The 18,283-nt window shown below is 51.3% G+C and overlaps 6 protein-coding genes across 6 annotated transcripts; 3 read left to right on the top strand and 3 right to left on the bottom strand.

Annotated features, from left to right (window-relative positions):
• Positions 1 to 2,489: 2,489 nt before the first annotated feature.
• AtWU_03089 (Zn(II)2Cys6 transcription factor domain-containing protein) lies at positions 2,490 to 4,922 on the top strand (the record flags this gene model as incomplete). The annotated part of the gene is made up of 4 exons (XM_035498202.1): positions 2,490 to 3,620; positions 3,670 to 4,521; positions 4,570 to 4,768; positions 4,822 to 4,922. 4 exons carry the CDS (start codon positions 2,490 to 2,492, stop codon positions 4,920 to 4,922), a joined length of 2,283 nt encoding a protein of 760 aa, XP_035354095.1.
• Positions 4,923 to 5,641: 719 nt separating this feature from the next.
• AtWU_03090 (protein tyrosine phosphatase-like domain-containing protein) lies at positions 5,642 to 6,435 on the top strand (the record flags this gene model as incomplete). The annotated part of the gene is made up of 3 exons (XM_035498203.1): positions 5,642 to 6,084; positions 6,158 to 6,300; positions 6,374 to 6,435. 3 exons carry the CDS (start codon positions 5,642 to 5,644, stop codon positions 6,433 to 6,435), a joined length of 648 nt encoding a protein of 215 aa, XP_035354096.1.
• Positions 6,436 to 6,583: 148 nt separating this feature from the next.
• AtWU_03091 (adaptin-binding domain-containing protein) lies at positions 6,584 to 7,984 on the bottom strand (the record flags this gene model as incomplete). The annotated part of the gene is made up of 3 exons (XM_035498204.1): positions 6,584 to 6,663; positions 6,723 to 7,031; positions 7,114 to 7,984. The coding sequence occupies 3 exons, from the start codon at positions 7,982 to 7,984 to the stop codon at positions 6,584 to 6,586; spliced, it is 1,260 nt and encodes a 419-aa protein (XP_035354097.1).
• Positions 7,985 to 8,590: 606 nt separating this feature from the next.
• AtWU_03092 (putative small nuclear ribonucleoprotein SmD3) lies at positions 8,591 to 9,204 on the bottom strand (the record flags this gene model as incomplete). The annotated part of the gene is made up of 4 exons (XM_035498205.1): positions 8,591 to 8,693; positions 8,771 to 8,900; positions 9,004 to 9,064; positions 9,148 to 9,204. The coding sequence occupies 4 exons, from the start codon at positions 9,202 to 9,204 to the stop codon at positions 8,591 to 8,593; spliced, it is 351 nt and encodes a 116-aa protein (XP_035354098.1).
• Positions 9,205 to 9,662: 458 nt separating this feature from the next.
• AtWU_03093 (phosphatidylglycerophosphatase) lies at positions 9,663 to 10,352 on the top strand (the record flags this gene model as incomplete). The annotated part of the gene is made up of 1 exon (XM_035498206.1): positions 9,663 to 10,352. The coding sequence occupies one exon, from the start codon at positions 9,663 to 9,665 to the stop codon at positions 10,350 to 10,352; it is 690 nt and encodes a 229-aa protein (XP_035354099.1).
• Positions 10,353 to 11,166: 814 nt separating this feature from the next.
• AtWU_03094 (homeobox domain-containing protein) lies at positions 11,167 to 13,082 on the bottom strand (the record flags this gene model as incomplete). Its single annotated transcript, XM_035498207.1, has 3 exons — positions 11,167 to 12,443; positions 12,495 to 12,694; positions 12,745 to 13,082. 3 exons carry the CDS (start codon positions 13,080 to 13,082, stop codon positions 11,167 to 11,169), a joined length of 1,815 nt encoding a protein of 604 aa, XP_035354100.1.
• Positions 13,083 to 18,283: the final 5,201 nt, after the last annotated feature.

Raw genomic sequence — 18,283 nt, forward strand, 5'->3', positions numbered from 1 at the left:
GGAAGAGACATCCGCAGCATGTACATGCCAACGCGCCGCGGGATTGCATATGCCTATCTTCATGATGATGACTTACCCAGAAGGGTAGGACGAAGGGGAGTCGTGAAGTTGCCTCGACCCTTATCGACTCTCTTCATCAACTCATCATTTCATCATCGTCAGGAGAGAGATGCAGATAAGGAGGGATGATGTGCTCTTGGGGGGATTCCTAGGAGGGGAATCGTACAGTAGTCGTACCTAGTTGGCCTCGAGGGGCAAGGCCTGTGGCATGCTCATGAACCTTGGAGCTACTGCACTGTCAGCCACCTTGTTGGCACGAAATCAACATGTGTGCGCCAGTGATTGCACACTGATTGGGAGGATGGGCGTTATTGGGCCGAGATGATTATCACCTACCGTGAACTCGCAGGCCATCCCGGTCGAGGGACGGGGGGAGGAAGGGGACGAATGGCAGCCGGGCCAGAGGCTGCTAGATGTATGTAGGTAAGCCCGGACGTACATCAACAATAGTCCTCCTGTCCACCCTCGTTGAACCTGAAGTTTGCCTGTCACTGGCGAAGACTCACGCACAATACAGTTTATGTCTTGAGTTCGGTGGTACGGAGGCGTTGAGTCAGCGAGGGTCCTTTTCCGAGCAGTCGCTCAATAGTAACTCAAAGAGAGATGGGTTTAGTTTAACACTAACGGCCCTCGGGGCAAAGCGACGAAGCAGGAAAAAGAAATATTGCCACGGCCGACCTTCGATCGGAGACATTTGCCAATAATCGTGGCGCCTTAGTCAATAATGCTCCATCGAATCCAGTCTCAACCGATCTTTGACGGTTTCCACTGATCTCCCTTTCCCGAATGTGATCCCGTGTCTCGACAACGGAAAATTCCGTCCGGTACCGCGGTAGCCCAAAAGCAAGCAGGCTTTTGGTTGATGATTCCATTCCCAGGGCTAAGTAGCACTACAGCTCAAGGTGCTACTCTGCTACTACTACGCTACTATATCACTAGTTGACTGACAACAAATCATCTGCCTGATGACTTTTCCTTTTTGGAAGGGGGGAGTATTCATTCTGAGCGAGAGGTACTACTGACGTAGGGCAGTGCTACGCTGGAAGGCAGTTGGGAGAGTCACTGGTACATAGCCGGTACGTGGCTCGGACGTGGGACGCCAACGAGAGTAGGCTAATCCGATGCATGGGCGTATGGGGCTAGTACTGCCGTCGCGCGCATCCCATGGTCAGCAGCTACTAACAGTAACTAACCCACTTGGCCTAGTCTAGTCTTTTATTTTTTTTCCCTTTTGCTCTCTTTTACTCGGTTGGTAGGCTTCCAATTTGCCCAAGATCGAGAAAGGGCTGATAATCATGAGACTTGTCAATTGAACAGTTAGCAGTACGTAGTGGTTCGATCCTAGGGCCATATTGGGTTAACCGGTCTCTAGCATATTGTGAGATGTAGGGTCCTACGGAATGAACTCAGATAGGACTAGTGTGAAGACCATGTTGGCTCTTTTTCTCTGTTTTGTTTCTTTGGAGTGGCACTATTCTGTCTGCCTTCTTTTTTGTTGTTTCTTTTTTTTTTCTTCTCCAAATTTTTTTTTCTTCATGTCTTTTTCTTTAGTTACTTTTTTTTTTACTTTTGTGGATATCATCTCGTTCTCCATTTTGGCGCCCGGGGAAGAAAAGCAGACTACTGTACGTGCTAACCTAGGACACAGTAGTAGATTGTAGATAGTAGTGAGTACTGATAGTAGTTCATCAGCTGTGGATGGAGTAACGCCACTCCAATCAAGTAGGAAAGGGTCGTGGCATTAAGCCCACCCGGGCGGAGGGGATGCAACCCAGCCTCTCTTTTCCAATTTTCCCGGGACAGAGAGGGAAGAGAGTCAGTCAGTCTTTTTGACTTCGTTCACGAAATCCCCACTTCGGATGGTGATAACTCCTTCCCAGGATCCCCTAGCGTATCTCCGGCCGACGCAACTCCCGCCTCACCGCTGCTTTGCTCCCCACCGCTAGCCTGGCTTTTGCCCGCCATGGCCTCATCCTATCGCCCGTCCTCGTCCTCTTCTTCTCGCTTTGCACCCCCGGATTCTGGGCTTTCTGCTCATCCGAAGCCCTTTTCTGGTCCTCAGGCTTCATCAATCACCCATTCCATCAATCAGTATTCCCACGTCTTCCTCCTATCCCCATCCCCCATCCCCCAATCCCCTCCCACACCCACCCATATTCATCACCCTCTTATTTGTTTTTTGTACCACCCAGCGTGTGTCTGTCTATCTATCTGTCTGTCTAACTTCTGTCTGTCTATTTGTCTATCTGTCTGTCTTGCTGTCTGTCTATCGCTTGAGTTTTATTCTTATTTTTTTTTTTTCTCCCATCTTATTCATTTCTTTTTTCTCCTCTCTTATTTCCCTCTCTCAAAGTGTCCAGCAAAGTTCATGCAATCCTTTCCTTTTCTCCCTCTTCACCGTTGGTAAATAGTTTCCTGTTGTCAGCATCATGTCGAATGTCGATTTATCAAGCGACGGCTTCATTGGCCTGGACTACGACTCGAGGAATTACCTCCAAGCTCACTCATGGCCCGTGGCGGTGGACCATCAGGCCTCTCAGCGATCGGATGGAGCGCGAGACATCTCGCCCTTGCAAACCAGCGGTCACGCTTACGATCAATCGGTAGCTCAGGATCCTAATCTGATGGTCGACTGGCACTTCCAGCACTTGCAACCCCACCTTCAGTACTCCCATGAGGAGGCCTCCTCCGCTCCCCAGCAGTTCACCACCGCCGCTAGCTATGGCATGTCTATCCACTCTTCTCCCGTGGATCTTATGTCTGGAGCCCACGGCCACATGAGCACGAGCCTGCTCGATGGCTCTTATCTGCCCCTCTCCGCGCCGGTCGACATGGTTCCATTCCCTTACCATGACCTCCAGGCCGACCTCATGGCGTTCCCTCCTGCCGATGGCTTACCGGATCTGTCCGCCTACAGCGCACCACAGAATGTCCTGGAGAGCAGCTCTCCCACCGACACTTACCTGGAGGTCCGATCTCTGTCCAGTAGCGACAACGGCTGGAGCACCATTGAGCCCCGCCGCTCTCATGAATTCTCCTACCCGGACCAGGGCATCTTTATCAATCCCACTCAGACGCTCCACGACCGGTCTCTGTCCGAGTCGTCTTATTCCACGTCATACGGCAGCTTCGTGGAAATCACGAATCCAATCAATTCTCCCAGCTCTGACACCAACTTTGACACTGCTTTCAACCACAGCATGACTCGTCGGGTCTCTTACGACCACACCTCGCATGGTTCGCAATCGCCTACGGCGGTTAGCCCCGTGGCCATTGTGCGGCCCATTCCGGTGCCCTCCAAGAAGGCGTCGACCCCGCCTACTCGGTCCGCAGGATCAACTTCATCGGCTTCCCCTCCTAGCCGGAAGCCGTCTCGTAAGAGCCCGATCGCTGCTAAGACAGCCGAGACCAAGGTTCGTAAGCAATCGCAAAATGGAAAGCCAGAGACCGAGAAGCGTGTTGGCAAGCGTAAGGGCCCGCTTAAGCCGGACCAACGGAAACAAGCCAGCGAGATCCGCAAACTGCGCGCGTGTCTGCGTTGCAAGTTCCTGAAGAAGACTGTAAGATAGACCCCACCTTAGCGACGCGACATACTGATTGAGTAATTAGTGCGACAAAGGAGAGCCCTGTGCGGGCTGCCAACCCTCGCATGCGCGATTGTGGCAGGTTCCCTGCACGCGGATTGACATCAAGGAGATCGGTTATTTCATGAAGGACTGGAAGGCGGACTACGATCGTCACGTCAACTATGATTTCACGGTCGGAAACATCAAGGGGTTCTCGGAATTGGAGACGACTCTCTTCATCACTCATGGCTACGGTCAAGTTCTTCCCATCAACGCCCGCGAGGTCTACGTACACGACGATCAGTGCTTCAAGGTCGACTGGGTGGAGTCCATGCACCGGGAACCGACGCCATACGAGGTGGAAACGGCCAGGCTCTCCGCTGGAATGGAAGGCATCTCGCACGCTATGCTCTCGGATTATCTGGATCGCCACATTGACGGCAACGGAACGTTTGAGAAGTTTGTGGATGACTACTTCGAAGGCACACCTTTCCTGACGCAGATGCTGAAGACGGCCTTCCGGTATTACTACCGCACGAAGTTGCCGGTGATCCGCAAGGCGTTGAAGCTTATCATTGCCTACAACCTGACGCTGCACGTTACCATGGTGGAGGGTATTGGCGAGGAGGAGCAGTTCAAGGGCAAGATCAACGACAAGTCGTCCAAGTTCAGTGGCAAGACGATAGCGCCTGTGATGGTCAACTTCCAGGTCAAGTGTGCCATGGCGAACATGTGGCGAGAGTTGCAGAAGGACGTGCTGGAAGAGCTGTCTAGCCTCTACTCAAGTGTCTACAGTGGAGAGAAGCTCAAGAACTGGCCGACAATTTTCATTCTGGCTTCGATACTGCTGGCCGTGTGGGAGGAGATGCAGTTTGACTGCCATTATCGTACTCCGGTATGTGGAATGAACGTGTGTGCAAGCCGTGATGCTGACGTGTCGCAGGATGCTGCCGCTGTTGATAAGTTCTGCAATGATATGGAGACCACACCGGTGGGAGTCATCGTCGGTCTGTTCCAGGCGATTTCACAGAAGCTGCCTGCGTTTACGGACTGGGAGACGACCAAGCACCACCACCTGCTGCACTCGAACCCCGATGTCTGCAACACGATGACCGAGGTCCGCCAACATGTTACGCAATTTGGTAAGTGCGAAACTGAATTCTGGTGCGTCTGTGCATTGCTAATATTCCTGTAGAGAGCTATCTTCGGGGCCGCAATGGTTCCAAGTTCAACCGCAATGACTTCGACTGTTTATCCAACAAATTTGTCTCCCGACTTGTGATTCGCGCAAACTAAACGACGTGTAACGAGCTTTGAGATGACGGCATTATGATTATGACACCAGCCCGGCATCAGCGAGCGCCTTGCTTTCGTACTTTCGCCTTGTCATCACGAAGCTTTTCATTCCTTTGTTTTACGAGGCTCTCTGGGCGTGGGAACCCGGAGGGCCGCTCTAGCCTGAAGCATCTGTCCGATTTAGCAACCTTTTACCTTCTCAGTGGTATACCTTTCTCGCACAGTATTTACAATAGCGATGATGAGGATCACGAATGTCATGATATTGTACGGTCACGACCTGATTGGCAGCGGACGACGAGGGCAACTGCGTTGCCGACTCATGCTGGAGGCTAGTTCTCGCTTCATGAAGCTGCGTGTTTGCATTTGTGTCCTTGATTAGCGTGTTTATAGGATGAATCATGATTAAAAGTATGAGATGCAGACCCTTAGAAAATCGTAAAAGCATTGACCATAAAACCCACCACACCACATTCCACACAGCCCAAAAATCAGTCATAAAACATCCTCGGCACAAAATCCGGGGGAGATTACATAACCAATCCTCACCACTGATCGACGCGTCCCAACGATCCACTAGTCCCTACCTACCCTTCTACTTATCTAGCTACGCTACTTAATTTCCCATCTTTCCTTCACCACAACCATTCCACCACCACCACAACAACAGTACATACATACATACATACACCACCCCCCAAGGGACCCAACCAGAAAAGATGGGACTATCTCGCCCCTACCTCCTCCTCTACAACGCCCTCTCCCTCACCCTCTGGGCAACATGCACAATCCGAGGCTTCTCGCAGCTCCTCTCCTCTACCACCACCATCCCCCAAATATTCACCAACGTCTACCCCCTCCTCCTAACAACCCAATCCCTCGCCCTACTGGAGATCATCCACAGTCTACTCCGTCTCGTGCGCGCGCCTGTCCTCACCACCGCTATGCAGGTCGCTAGTCGCATTCTGCTCGTTTGGGGGATCATGTATCCGTTCCAGGGTGTCATTGTGGGGGAGAAAAGTCAGGAGGGTGTTGTTGGGCTGGGTGATTATGCCTTCTTGGGGTGTTTGGGCGCGTGGGGCGTGACGGAGTGTATTCGCTATGGGTTCTTTGCGTTGCAGTTGTCCGGGGTTGGGGTGCCGGGGTGGTGGGCTTGGTTGAGGTGAGATTCTCTTTTCTTTTTTGTTTATGGGGTTTGGTGGTGTTGATGCTAATGTTGTGGTTTGGGGGGACAGGTATAACACCTTCTATGTGCTTTATCCTCTTGGTATCTCCAGTGAGTGTCTTATGGTGTATAAGGCGTTGGGGCCCGCCGGGGAGTTGGTGAGTCCGTTGTATCGGTGGTTTTTGATTGCGGTGTTGGGGATTTATGTTCCTGGTGAGTTTATACCATTGTTCTTGGGAGGGGTTGGAGGTTTGGGATTGTGAAGGATGTGTGCTAATCTGGCTAGGATCGTATATTTTGTATACGCATATGATTAAGCAGAGACGCAAGGCGATGAGCAAGAAATAGGTGTGTTGAATGGATACATTGGGGTGGAGATAAGTGGTGTGAAGGGTTAGATGTGGGTATATGTGTATGGTATAGTGGTACTATGGTATAGATGGATATAAGCTCGGCATGATAATACACAATATAATGTACACTATATACTTGGCAACTACATCTCTCTCATGATATCACGCACGGCCTTTGCTGCAAACCGTTTCCTCTCCGCTTCGGGCAACTCGTCGCTGATATCTAATGACCATGTTAGCAAACATCCAACATCACTTATAGACACACGGAATCATCACTACCCTTGATGGCTCTCATGCGAAGCAACAGCGCCTCGACCGCATCGACGCGCAACTCCTCATCCCCTTCATCGTCATCATCATCAAACCCATCCCCTCCTCCCCGCTCAATCGCCATCCGCAACCCAACCATCTCGCGCTGCAGCTCATCCACCTCCAAATCGAACCCATTGTCTGCATCGTCCAAGCCCAAAAGCTCGCGCTCAAGATCGTCATCAATCCCATCATTCAGTAACCCTGTCTCTGCATCCTCCGTCGCAGCCCAATCATGCGTCTCCAAGACCTCTTTAATCCGGCGCATGCCCTGTAGTTCTACACCCATAAGTCAGCAACACCATCACTACCCATCACATAACCCCCAAACGCAAAGCAAAAAGAAAAAAGATGAACATACCACCATACCGATTCCTCCCCACCTCCTCCTCTTCTCCCTCCTTCCCACCCCACCTCACAACCTCCATACCCATCAACCCCATCTCACAAACCTGATCCTCCCACCACCCCTCCGAAAACACCTCATCAATCTCCAAACCCAGCCCATCCTCACCCTCATCCTCACCACCTACCTTCCCAGAAGCCGTTGTCTTCGTCTTCTCCCCCACCAAAACAACCAACCCGGGCACCTCCCCAACCCCACCCCTCTCCTCCTCAATCAACGCCCTCACTTCTCCAACAGCCCTCACGAACTCCTTCAGCCCGCGCACATCATCCCTATCTTCCACATCATCTTCCTGCTGTTGTTCCTCCTGGCCGGGTACGGGGTCCATCTGCACGGGGTTCCGGAAACAGATCATCACGGCGCCGATAGCGTCCCGCACGACTTGCGCTTCGGGGCTGGAGAACTCGGCTTTCCATTGCGCGGGGGAGATGGTGCTTCCGGATGCTGAGGGGGTTGGTTCGGGGGTCTGGAGAGGAATCTCGTCTACCCAGATTGGGACGTCGGCTGTGTAGTACTTGTTTGAGAGGTGGAGGGGCGGGTGCGTGGTGTAGCCGGCGAATGTGGTGGTGATGGTCGTGCTGGATGCGAGGGAGGTGGTGGATGAGGCGGCGATGGTGGAGGCGGAGGAGAGGGTGGGTGTTGGTGTTGGTGACGCTGATGCTGGCGCTGTTGGAGGAGTGGTGACGGGGGTGCCTGTCAGGGAGTGTAGGAGAGGTGGGATGATGGATTGGGAGTGTGTGGTTGGGGTGAGGATGAGGAGGCGGCGGGGGTTGGGGATGGGGGTTGGTTTGGAGGTTGATGTTGATGTGGATGTCGTGGGTGGCATTTTCGGTCGTTGATTTGGGAGGGTTTGTTTGCGGCGAGGTATGTGGTGTAGGTAGGGTTGCTGTGTATTTATCGTGAAGGGATAAGAGTTGAGGAGGAGAGAGAAAGTTGGACGGGATGCGGGGAGGGCGGCGGAGTGAGCTCAGAGGTGGTTTGGTAAGTAGTGATTGATCTCGTGTTGATATTCCTTACCATGTTTCATGCCCTCTTGCAATACAATTTATGCTTTGGGTTATTCACAATGTTGTAATGATGTATTCGATATTGCTCGTGTCGTTGGTATTGATATTAACCTATCACATCAGCTAGCTAGCTAGCTGTATCTGTCTCATCACTACACCCTAATCCTCCCAAGGTACACCCTACGAAAACCCAGTAGCACTGCCACAATCACATACCCTCCATCAACACCCCCAGGAAATCCAATAACCCAATCAACTCAATGTATTTAATATGATATCAGACCCGACGACCCAGACAGCCAAGCCAATACGAGACAAGACAAGTTTATAGATACGAAAAAGGAGACACACAGAAAGCAACTCGAATAGAACAAAATAGTAACGCCGCACCATCCATCCATCCACTAGTATCCCCATATCGTTTTTTAACCCCGTCTCTGTCCTCTCGCCCTCTGCACCGTGGCCTTACCACGAGCAAGACCGACACCGCGACCGCGCTGGCCTCGTGAGCGGAACATGGGAGCGTTCCTATACGATATGAGTTAGCATTGCCCATACCCCAATGCCCAATAAACATGTAAGAGGGAGAGATGGTGGTAGCGAACCTAAGCATATCCGGCACAATGAAAAACTTCACATGGCTTCCCCGAATGTACACCTGATCAAGATGTGACACGCGGCCGTCGCGCGCGGTGACCGTGATATCCTTCAGTTGGACGTTCATGTTGTCCTCAGCTGTAGCAGAACCAGTCAGTTATGGAAGTAATTCGAGATTGTTGTATTGGAAAGGATGGATAGGTGTAAAGGAGGCAGAGGAGGAGGAGGGGTGTGAACGCACCCTCTAGGAGTTTTCCACGGTAGACAACCCCGGACGTGATCTCAAGTGTGACGACGTGGCCCTATACAAACCATCCCAGCGTTAGCTTAATCGCAATACATAGATAACAAGCCAATAGCTTAGAAAAGGAAGGATAGAACCAACCTGCGCCTCATTAAGAAGCTTGATCGGGATACCGATCGTGCTGGTCAACTTGCCCATTGCGGAATGTGAGAGATTCTAGCGAAGCCGTGGAGGAAAAGAGAATGAAAGTCGGAGAAGGTAATATAAAGCAAGCTGAAAAAGAAGCTTGACTATTATTCAAAGGCGTGTTAAATCAGTCAAACGAAGACAGAATGGCAAGGGAAGGGAAGGTTGTCTTGTGTCTGGCGCGTGCGATCCGCCGGCGGAGAGTTTTGCGGCTCTGCGGTGCGGGAGACTTCTCGGCCAAGACTAGTCTTCTTTCTTCCCATTTTATCCTTCCTATCATCTATTCATTGCTTCCATTCCAGCAATTAATCTGATACACATTAAGCACCAATTCTCTTCTCACTTCCCACCCCTCAAACAATAGATCTAGATCTACTATGCATTAAGATCTACAAACCACCACACTACTAAAACCATACCCCACTAAACAACACCACCACCTCCTCCCAAATCCTCCTCCCAAATCCGCCATGCAACCCCCCAACAGCAACCTCCGCGCCTTCAACCTGGCCGTCTCAACCCTCCTAAAAACCCCGTCCAACTTCCTCCCCCACCTCACCATCCCAACAATCACCCACCTACCCGAAAACCTCGGCCCAGCAGTCCACCCCAACGCCCAAAAACCCCCGGCCATCCGGGCCCTCGTCCTGGACAAAGACAACACACTCTGCCACCCGAAAACCACCTCTTTCCCATCCGAGATCCTATCGAAGCTGCATTCGCTACGCACGTCCCCAACGTCCCCCTTCACGGCAGATAACTCGATCCTGATCGTCTCGAACCGCGCGGGGAGTCACCCGCGGTATGATGCAGAGGTGCGCGAGCTGGAGAAGGAGCTGGGGAAGCTGCGGATACCCGTGTTTCGGCTTCCTGAGGGGAGCGAGAAGAAGCCGTTTTGTGGGAGGGAGGTGCTGGAGTGGTTCCGGGAGAGGGGGGTGGTGAGTCGCGCGGATGAGATTGCGGTGGTGGGGGATCGGTTGGGGACGGATGTGTTGATGGCGGTGGAGATGGGGTCGTGGAGTGTTTGGTGTCGGGATGGTGTGACTGAGGGGGGCAGGGAGATGAATTTGTTGGAGAAGATGGAGGTTTGGGTTGAGAAGTATTTGAGGGAGTCGAGGGGGTTGAAGGCGCCGGTGCCGAAGGGGTGGGAGAATCGGTAGGAAGTTTTTGGTTGAATTATCTGGTTGATTATAATACGATACCCCTGTATACTACTGTAACTATGCGCGAGTCGATAGATTGACACTACTGTTTTATGAATGTATTCGCTACGAACAGCGCGTGGGGCAGTTGGTGGTGTTTCATGGTTCAGGTTGGACCTGAGAAATGTCTCCATATCAGCCGTGCGCACAATCCGGACGGAGGTTGTCTCAGCTCCGCCTCGATAGTGGCACCATTATCAATGTGCTACATGACAGGATTGCTTCAAGCAAAATATGCAGACGCCAATCTCAGGACGATAAATAACCATCACAAAGGGAAATGAGCAAACGATTCCTAACCCGCCAACCCAGAAGAATCCAAGAAAATAACCGAATGTCGCCATCTGTCTGACTTTCTGGCATAACCACGTTAAACCCTGGCCAGGTATAAACAAAATGAAAAGAAAAATGGTCAGGGCAGAGAAGAAGATGAAAAGCCCAGCTAGCCTGCTGGGAAATGAGAAATGCGAATGAACGCTCAGGACCAGCCCCGGAGAAGGTTATTAATACAGAAGACGCTGAGAACATAATCAAGAAAGGATACATCCTCCCGTCATCGTCGATTGGCCATACATCACGCGGATGTCTGGGTATCTCATCAGTCCGAGTGGAGGTACTCGAGACCAGTGGCCAGGAAAATTCGAAACATTGAAGATGCGGAGATTTGAAGATCCGCGCCAATGTGCGGTGCTACCCAAGGGTAGATAGAGATATGGCTAGGCCGATGGCCGAAGACAGCCAACGTCAATACGGGTCATAGCATGTTCTGGCTTCAGGAGCCAGGGGCCATGCCGTTGGGATCAACGTTCTCCAGGCTCAGGCTCTGGAAATCGCCATGGACCCCGGGGGATGTATGGCCGGACATGGGCTGCATGGGTAGATCGTATGTGTTGGTCTCAAGACCCATAGAAGCCGGAACAGCGAAGTTCATGTTATGCTTGGGATAAATCCCATTCATGGACATGCCATCATCCGTGTAGTTGGGCTGATGTTCGTTACCCAGACCGTACATATCTTGGGGAGCGTGCGAGATGTTCGACAATGGAGGAGAATGGTTCGCAATCATAGGATCGGCATGACTGACGTTAGAATAAGATGCTTGGGACGCCACGGTTGAGTCAACAGCGGGCGAGACGAAGGGAAGGTTGAAGGGGGTCCCCATGTTGGTAGCAACAGGAGTTGAGTCACCGCCGGCTCCAGTGCTGAAAAGCCCAGGGCTGGCAAAGTCTGATGGGGAAGCTGTCGTGGTAGCAGACATGGGGTGTGTCCGCGGGTCGAACCCATAGGAGGCAGAGGTATCTATCCGAAGGTTGACAGCCAAAGGATGAGTCGACTGGGGAACGGGAGCAAAGATACCCGTATCCGCATGGTTGAACTGAGCCGGAGTCTGGGGCATGTTATAGTGGGCAAGAGGAGCCTGCATGGCAGAGAAGTCGACAGCTACCGGAACTGAGCGACTCCTCTGGCGCTTGTGTCCGCGCATCGCGGGAATGTTCAGGTGAGCATGGCTCTCGGGGAACACGCTCAAGAAGGCCGGAGCGAATTGATTCGGCTGCGATGCAGGACGCTGGATAAACGGAGGAGACATGGGCGGGTTCATGGCAAAGTTGTTGTACGCAAGGCGGTTCTGGAAGGACTCCAGGGACACTAGCTTGGCAAGTTGCACGCTGAGAACCTTGGGATGTCCCCCGAGATGGTGGACCAGGATTTGGCTTGCCTGCTGATCCTCGGTGAAGTCACCACACTGGTAGAATCCGCCAGAGTTGGAGGAGTCCATGTAGAACAGCGGGGGACGGTTCAGCTCAACGACAAGACCGCCAGGTCGCGGGGGCGCACCGTTTGCCTGAGGAGTCTGGTCGCCCGACTCCAGTGTGATGTTCTTGATGTAGGCAAACGGGTACTCGATCTTGTATCCAGCAGAATCGTTGTTGATGTAGTACGTCATGCAGGCCTTCTCAGGGGAATAGAATACCACCAGATCCATCGCGTTCTGTCCGATACGTCGCCAGCTACCGATAGTCAAGGAACGACAGGTGAAGTGATGAATAACTGTGATTGTCAGTATTCATCGCAAAATAGCAATAGCAGATTTAAACGTACCAACTTTGCCAGAAGGAGCCGACTCATGGGGATAAACACCACCGGTTCCGTATCCACCCGTGCGCCCAAAGGGGTCCCTTGCACCGGGCTTAGTGGGGTCGAATTGCATGGCCAGGTACTGGCGCATCGACTCGGGAATAGAATCACAGCCTTCACCCGTTTCGATGCTCTTCTTAGCAAGCATCTTTATTTTTGCGCGTCTACGGATTCGGTTAGCAGCAGGTAAGGAATGACAGTAAGGATCACAAACCTGTTTTGGAACCAGATCTGGACGGACCGCTCAGTCATGTTGATTTCTTGGGCGATTCTTTCGCGCGTGGCTGCCGTGGGAGTCGGGTTCTTGTTGAATTCCAATTCGAGGGTGACCAGTTGATCCTGAGTCGCCCGTTGGCGCTTGTTGTTCTTCTGCTGCTGGGTCAGCGTGCTCTTCCGCTGAGGTCGACGTGCTGAAGCGGAGGCGGCCGTGGTTGAATTGGACATGGCCGGGGACGGGCTCGAAGTAGTCGACGAAGACGAAGTCATGGTAGAAGCGGTGTTGGAGGAAGAGTTCGACGTAGTCGAAGGGTCAGGAGTGTCTGTCGAAGACATGTTTGCAGGGATTGAGTGAAGTTGAATGGTAGGAAATGCGATACGACCAAGTTCGTAGAAAGGAGATTCCGTGGAAGGAAAAGGAGTATGGGTGGTGTGACGATCCGGCCGACAGTCAATGAGGATTGGGGAGGGGAGTTTCCGGATCTCTGAAGCAGCGTCAAGCGCCAGAGAATGCGGATAATGTCAAACGAATGGAAGCGCTTTGGCTGGAAACACGTCGAGAGTCGAGAGTTCCGATGAAGCAAAGCGCAAGAGAGAAGATGAGCGCGTCGCAGAAGCGTCGGGATGAGAGGGCAATCAAATGTCGTGGGAATAATATAAACAGCTGACCTAGGCAGCTTGGAAGGGAAATATGATCCTTGCTCTTCGCAACCGTAATGGGGGAGGCTGTACGTGAGATTGAGATATCAAAAGTAGATCGGTACAGATTCGGAGGGGGGCCGGTGTTTGGTAATGGCGAAGGTCTGCGTCAATGGGCGGCCCTGAGGTAAGCGAAGATACAGCTAGATTGAGAAATAGATCGTGAAAGAGTGAAACGATCGACTGAAGCGAGCGAATGTAGTTGAAAGAAAGAATGGAAGGGGTGAAAAACACAAAAAAGAGTGAATGGGAAAGGAAAGAAAGATGCGAAGATGGTCGGTGGGAAGGAAGGGAAAGGGAGGAAAGAAGAAGAAGGGAAGAAGAAGAGACAAACGGGTGGAGGAGGCAGAGGAGAAAGCGAGCGAGCGCGACGGTCAGGAGATGGGATGGGGGAGGGCCCAAAGTGGTTAGCGGGTTCAGTAGTTGGCGCTGGACTGTTTTGGCACCGGCTGTTCCTGACTTTCTCCGTGGGGCTGGCCGCCTCTCTTTTTTTCCTTTTTATTTTTTTCTGCCCTTTTATTCCCTTTTCCTTTTTCCTATTATTTCCTTTTCGGATTATTTGTTTCTTTTATTATTAATGATCGATGTAATTTTCCTGGTATAGAATTTTTTTGGCGAGGCAGCTCCAAGAAGTAGTAGTAGTTGTGAGTCAAGGAGTAAGTAATCACCGTAGCTCAATTCACTCAGAGCATTGAAAATCAATCCTCTTTTCCCTTTCCTCTAATTCACATCTCTCAGGATCAACCAAATCCTTTGAGTATTTATTCTCCCACGATCTAGACATTGTTGATCGAAATGAGATTTTTATGGTCAGGATATGCTGCTGCTACTACTCCATCCGGAGGGGATAAAACATCTGGGTTGTTACAGAATTTCACATGGCTTGAAGCAGGACCAGAATGTTACAAGACCACCACCGCCCTCCACCCACACCCACCGCCTTGTTTTAGCCCCTGCATCCAGTCGCGGCATCTGCACCTGCTGCCCGACGTTGTTGTTTGGGATTCCAGCCATCCAATAAGCATTCTCATCCGTGCCTTTCTGCATGGATGTGGACGTTGAAGACTGCGACCTCAGGATGGATTAGGTTCTGCTCGTACTTTCCCCCTCCGTAGTCAGTCACTCTGCGTCGCTTCAGCAGAAGATACCCAGCATAGGAAACTCGGAACTGTGTGCCTAAGCAAGGCAACGACCAACCCAGCCGAATCGGAGCATCATCCCCTTCGACCATCTATAGCCATAAATAGCTACCATGCTCGCGATCCCAGTCATTTCTAGATGCAATTATGTAGGGACCAGCAACTAAGTCATGTATTGTCTACCTCCATGCCTCCAGAAACATCGTGCAGGCGAACCCACCGAGCGATCGGACTACGGATACAACCAGGGGTAGCGAACCAGACACAACGTGACCTGGACCGTTCCAAAGCCCGGACGGGATCGCATAAGCGCCCGACGATTGACAAGCTACAAAAGGGTTTCAGGTGGTGGAGTGACCTCATAATTTTGCCGAATCAGGACCGGAAAGCAAAGCGAAAAGAAGTAAAGAAAAAAAATCAAGAGAAGGGAAGAGGGAAGGAAAAAAAGAAAAGAGGACAAAAAAGAGGCGGAGCCAAGAAACCTACCCCAAGAAGCGACCTGCCACTCGACCCGGTTCCTGAATCGAACCGCAGAACCAGGGCCGTGGTTCCGTCACCGGGCACCGCATCACCATGGGTGGGAAAGGGGACACTTCTGAGTCCTGACTAACTGATTGCTTTACCCATAACAGCTTCAGGATTGGAACCATGGATGGCGAACCGCACAATTCAGGGCGCGAGTGGGAAGAGGTTGGCGCTGGTGGGAGACTTGGGTAAGGGCAGTTCGGGCCTCTCCGGCCATTGTCCACAGAAAGAGGATCAGGGACTTTACCGCTTCCAGCAGGTGACTGACCTCATTTTGCCTTTCTGGCCAGCCGTATGAGTGGCCTCCCAATCTTACACCCTCTCAGGTACAACCGTAATCCCGGAGCTGTCGACGTGCTGGGTTTCTATTAATATCCTTTGGCCTCGATTTTCTTCCGTATTTACTTTGATCCCCCTCGCTTTTCTACCCATATTTCTGTCGTTCAGCGCAAATCACTCACTGATCTTTGGCGCTGCACTCCGCCCGTGCCGACCACTTCCACCATTATCCCTGGTGATTCGGTCCAGGTACCCGCCCCTCTCGCCATCACATAAGTCCTGATTGGACCACTGCGGATGACAGCGCTAGGGGGGGGGGGGGGGGGGTGGAGAAGCGTTGTTCGGCACTCGTGCTGACTTGTACAGACTACAGACTACTGAGGCGGTTAGTCGGGGGCTAGTCTTCCATCTGGATTCTATCGCCGAATCTATTAATTTATTAAATTAATTAATCGTTGGCACCTTCCTACGAACACATGAACGGGTGCTATTATTACGGTAGGGCAAGACAAATCCGGGGATAGTGAAAGCCGAGAGAAAAAAAAAAAAGAAAGTAAAAGAGAGAGACAAGCATGCATCTGGAGGTTGAAGACGGAGTATAATTTCTTTTTTCCATCTTACCACATTGATCGACTGGATACCGTATATGCAGGTACACACAGCGTACTTCCCTCGTACCTGACTCCTGCCTCACAATGGGCGAGGTACCTGCTTGTGCTAGACTACTTACTTACTGCCAGTTGTGCAACCTCGTCTAGACCCGACCGGGAAAAGACCAGGACGGACCCGCGGATGATCCGTGCATATCATCCTTGCCATTGGTCCAACCCAACTCAGCCACAGCAATGATAGGCCGAATGGCGATGGAGTGCCGTTATTCGACCGTCCGAGAGCCAGGCACGCCCACGCCTTGCCCAATTAGGCAAGTATCCGACTGAGTCGAGACTTACCGCCGACGCTAAACAAGCATCCATCCTACACTAAAGCACTTCCCAGAGCCACTGATAGGGGTAGGTGTAGCCAGCCAAGTCACTGACCTGCATCACAACACAGTAAATACTGTACTGTAGTTATGTCTGTTGCTGCATCAGATGTGCCGGGGGTGGTTGATACATTTCCGACCGAATAACTCCCCCAGCAGCATGCGCTTTGGTCATCACATTTGCTTATCACTTTTGGATCCATCGTACGACTAAATACCTCGCACCGAATTCCACTGCAGGGTCATGACTCTCTGACTCCTCTTTTTTTCCTTTCTCCGGCGACGGAATACTCCGTCACTCAGTCAGCCTTTAACGATCTCCGACTAGATCTGCCCCATTTGGTTTCCAATAGTGTCTACTTAAGTACACCCGTGAATAGCATCCAGTCTACCTATCTAACCGGCCTCGTCGGATCCGGCGCGCCGTGAAAAGCGCATCCCACTCCCACTCCCGACTTCCCCTAGTGCTGCTTTTCGCTTCCCGGGATCTGTTGCCTAAAAGCACGGAGCAGGTGTGCGTGGTGGTTTTTTCTTCCCATGATGTCTCGGGGACTACGGAGTAGTATCCTCTCTCTGTCTCTCATTCCCTAGTCTAGCATTCAGCGTTCAGTCCCCGAGCCCCGCAGAGCATACACACACACAACTCTACCCTTACCAATCCAGTAAGCGACATGTTAGTCCAACAGCCGCCGACCCATACCTAACCTAGTGGTCTGCCCCTCTCCAAACCGGGCAGACAAAAAGAGAGGCTTAAAATTACCTGTTTGCTTTCCACCCCCATCACGCACGGGCATCTTCATAATTACTTACATACCTGACTAGCTAGTTAACTATCTAATTTATAAAATGACTAGCTGACCGACCGAAGTCGCTGACTGACCTGACCGTCCATTCTCCTCGGTTCGGCCCCTCCCTCCCTCCCTTTCTCCCCCTTTCCGTTAACGGCCAGCCCGCATTCCTCCCGTATATGATGGGGAGGTAACGGGGGAGGAACGGGGGCGTTGAAGGGGAAGGGAATTATCAAACCTCCCATCAAGTTGTTTCATGTCCGCATGCGACAACGTCTACTAACTACTAAATCCGGACATCTGTGAATACTTGTCCTTGATTGGCGCGGATAATTTCGCAGCGCTGGTATGTCAGCCCGACAATTTTAAGGTGATGAGTCAGGTAGGTATAGAGTCGATCAACTGATGTTTGATGGGATTCTGTAACGGCGGAGGAATGCTGAAGCTTAGATCTACTCTACTCGTAGCTTTTACTACTGACATGCCCATTCCTGACGTGCATGGCTGGTATGACGTACGCGTAGAGAGTAATTTCTACTACTGCTGCTGCTGTTAGTGGTGTTGAAATTGAAGGATGAAAAGGACATCGTAGCTATGAGTGGTCTAGACGGAATTGGAATAAGTAGAGCGTATTTTAATGAATAAGGACCGGTTGGGGTTGAAATACGAAGGTACTACTTAATCTTGCTATATATTAATAGGATGATAGGGTAGTCTATTGAGTAGGTTGAGGAATGTCAGCTGGCAGGTACACACGCAAGTATATACCAACAAGATCAAAGGAAGAACTTCAATTAGTAGGTCGTCCAATTTCGCAGACACTTGGTATGATCAATCTCGAATGCTGCGTATGATAACCTATAGCAATTGGAATTAAGTTAAAGCATGTCACGCCGAGGTAGGAATTAGTACCCAAGTATTCATTTGTGAAGAATGTTCTGCCAAATAACGATACCTTCAGGATTACTATTCAGAAGGATAACATCCAATTGAAGCTATAGAGCCATGATTCACTTTTGATAACAAAATGTACTATATTCCGCTTGTCATATACGAATCATTCCATTACTCATACTGTCTATAGAGCATTCATATATTTGCCCTGCTAGGCCAGAATGCAGGCTT

Source organism: Aspergillus tubingensis (assembly GCF_013340325.1).
Source record: "Aspergillus tubingensis WU-2223L DNA, scaffold_4, whole genome shotgun sequence".
In the NCBI taxonomy this organism is placed as follows: domain Eukaryota; kingdom Fungi; phylum Ascomycota; class Eurotiomycetes; order Eurotiales; family Aspergillaceae; genus Aspergillus; species Aspergillus tubingensis.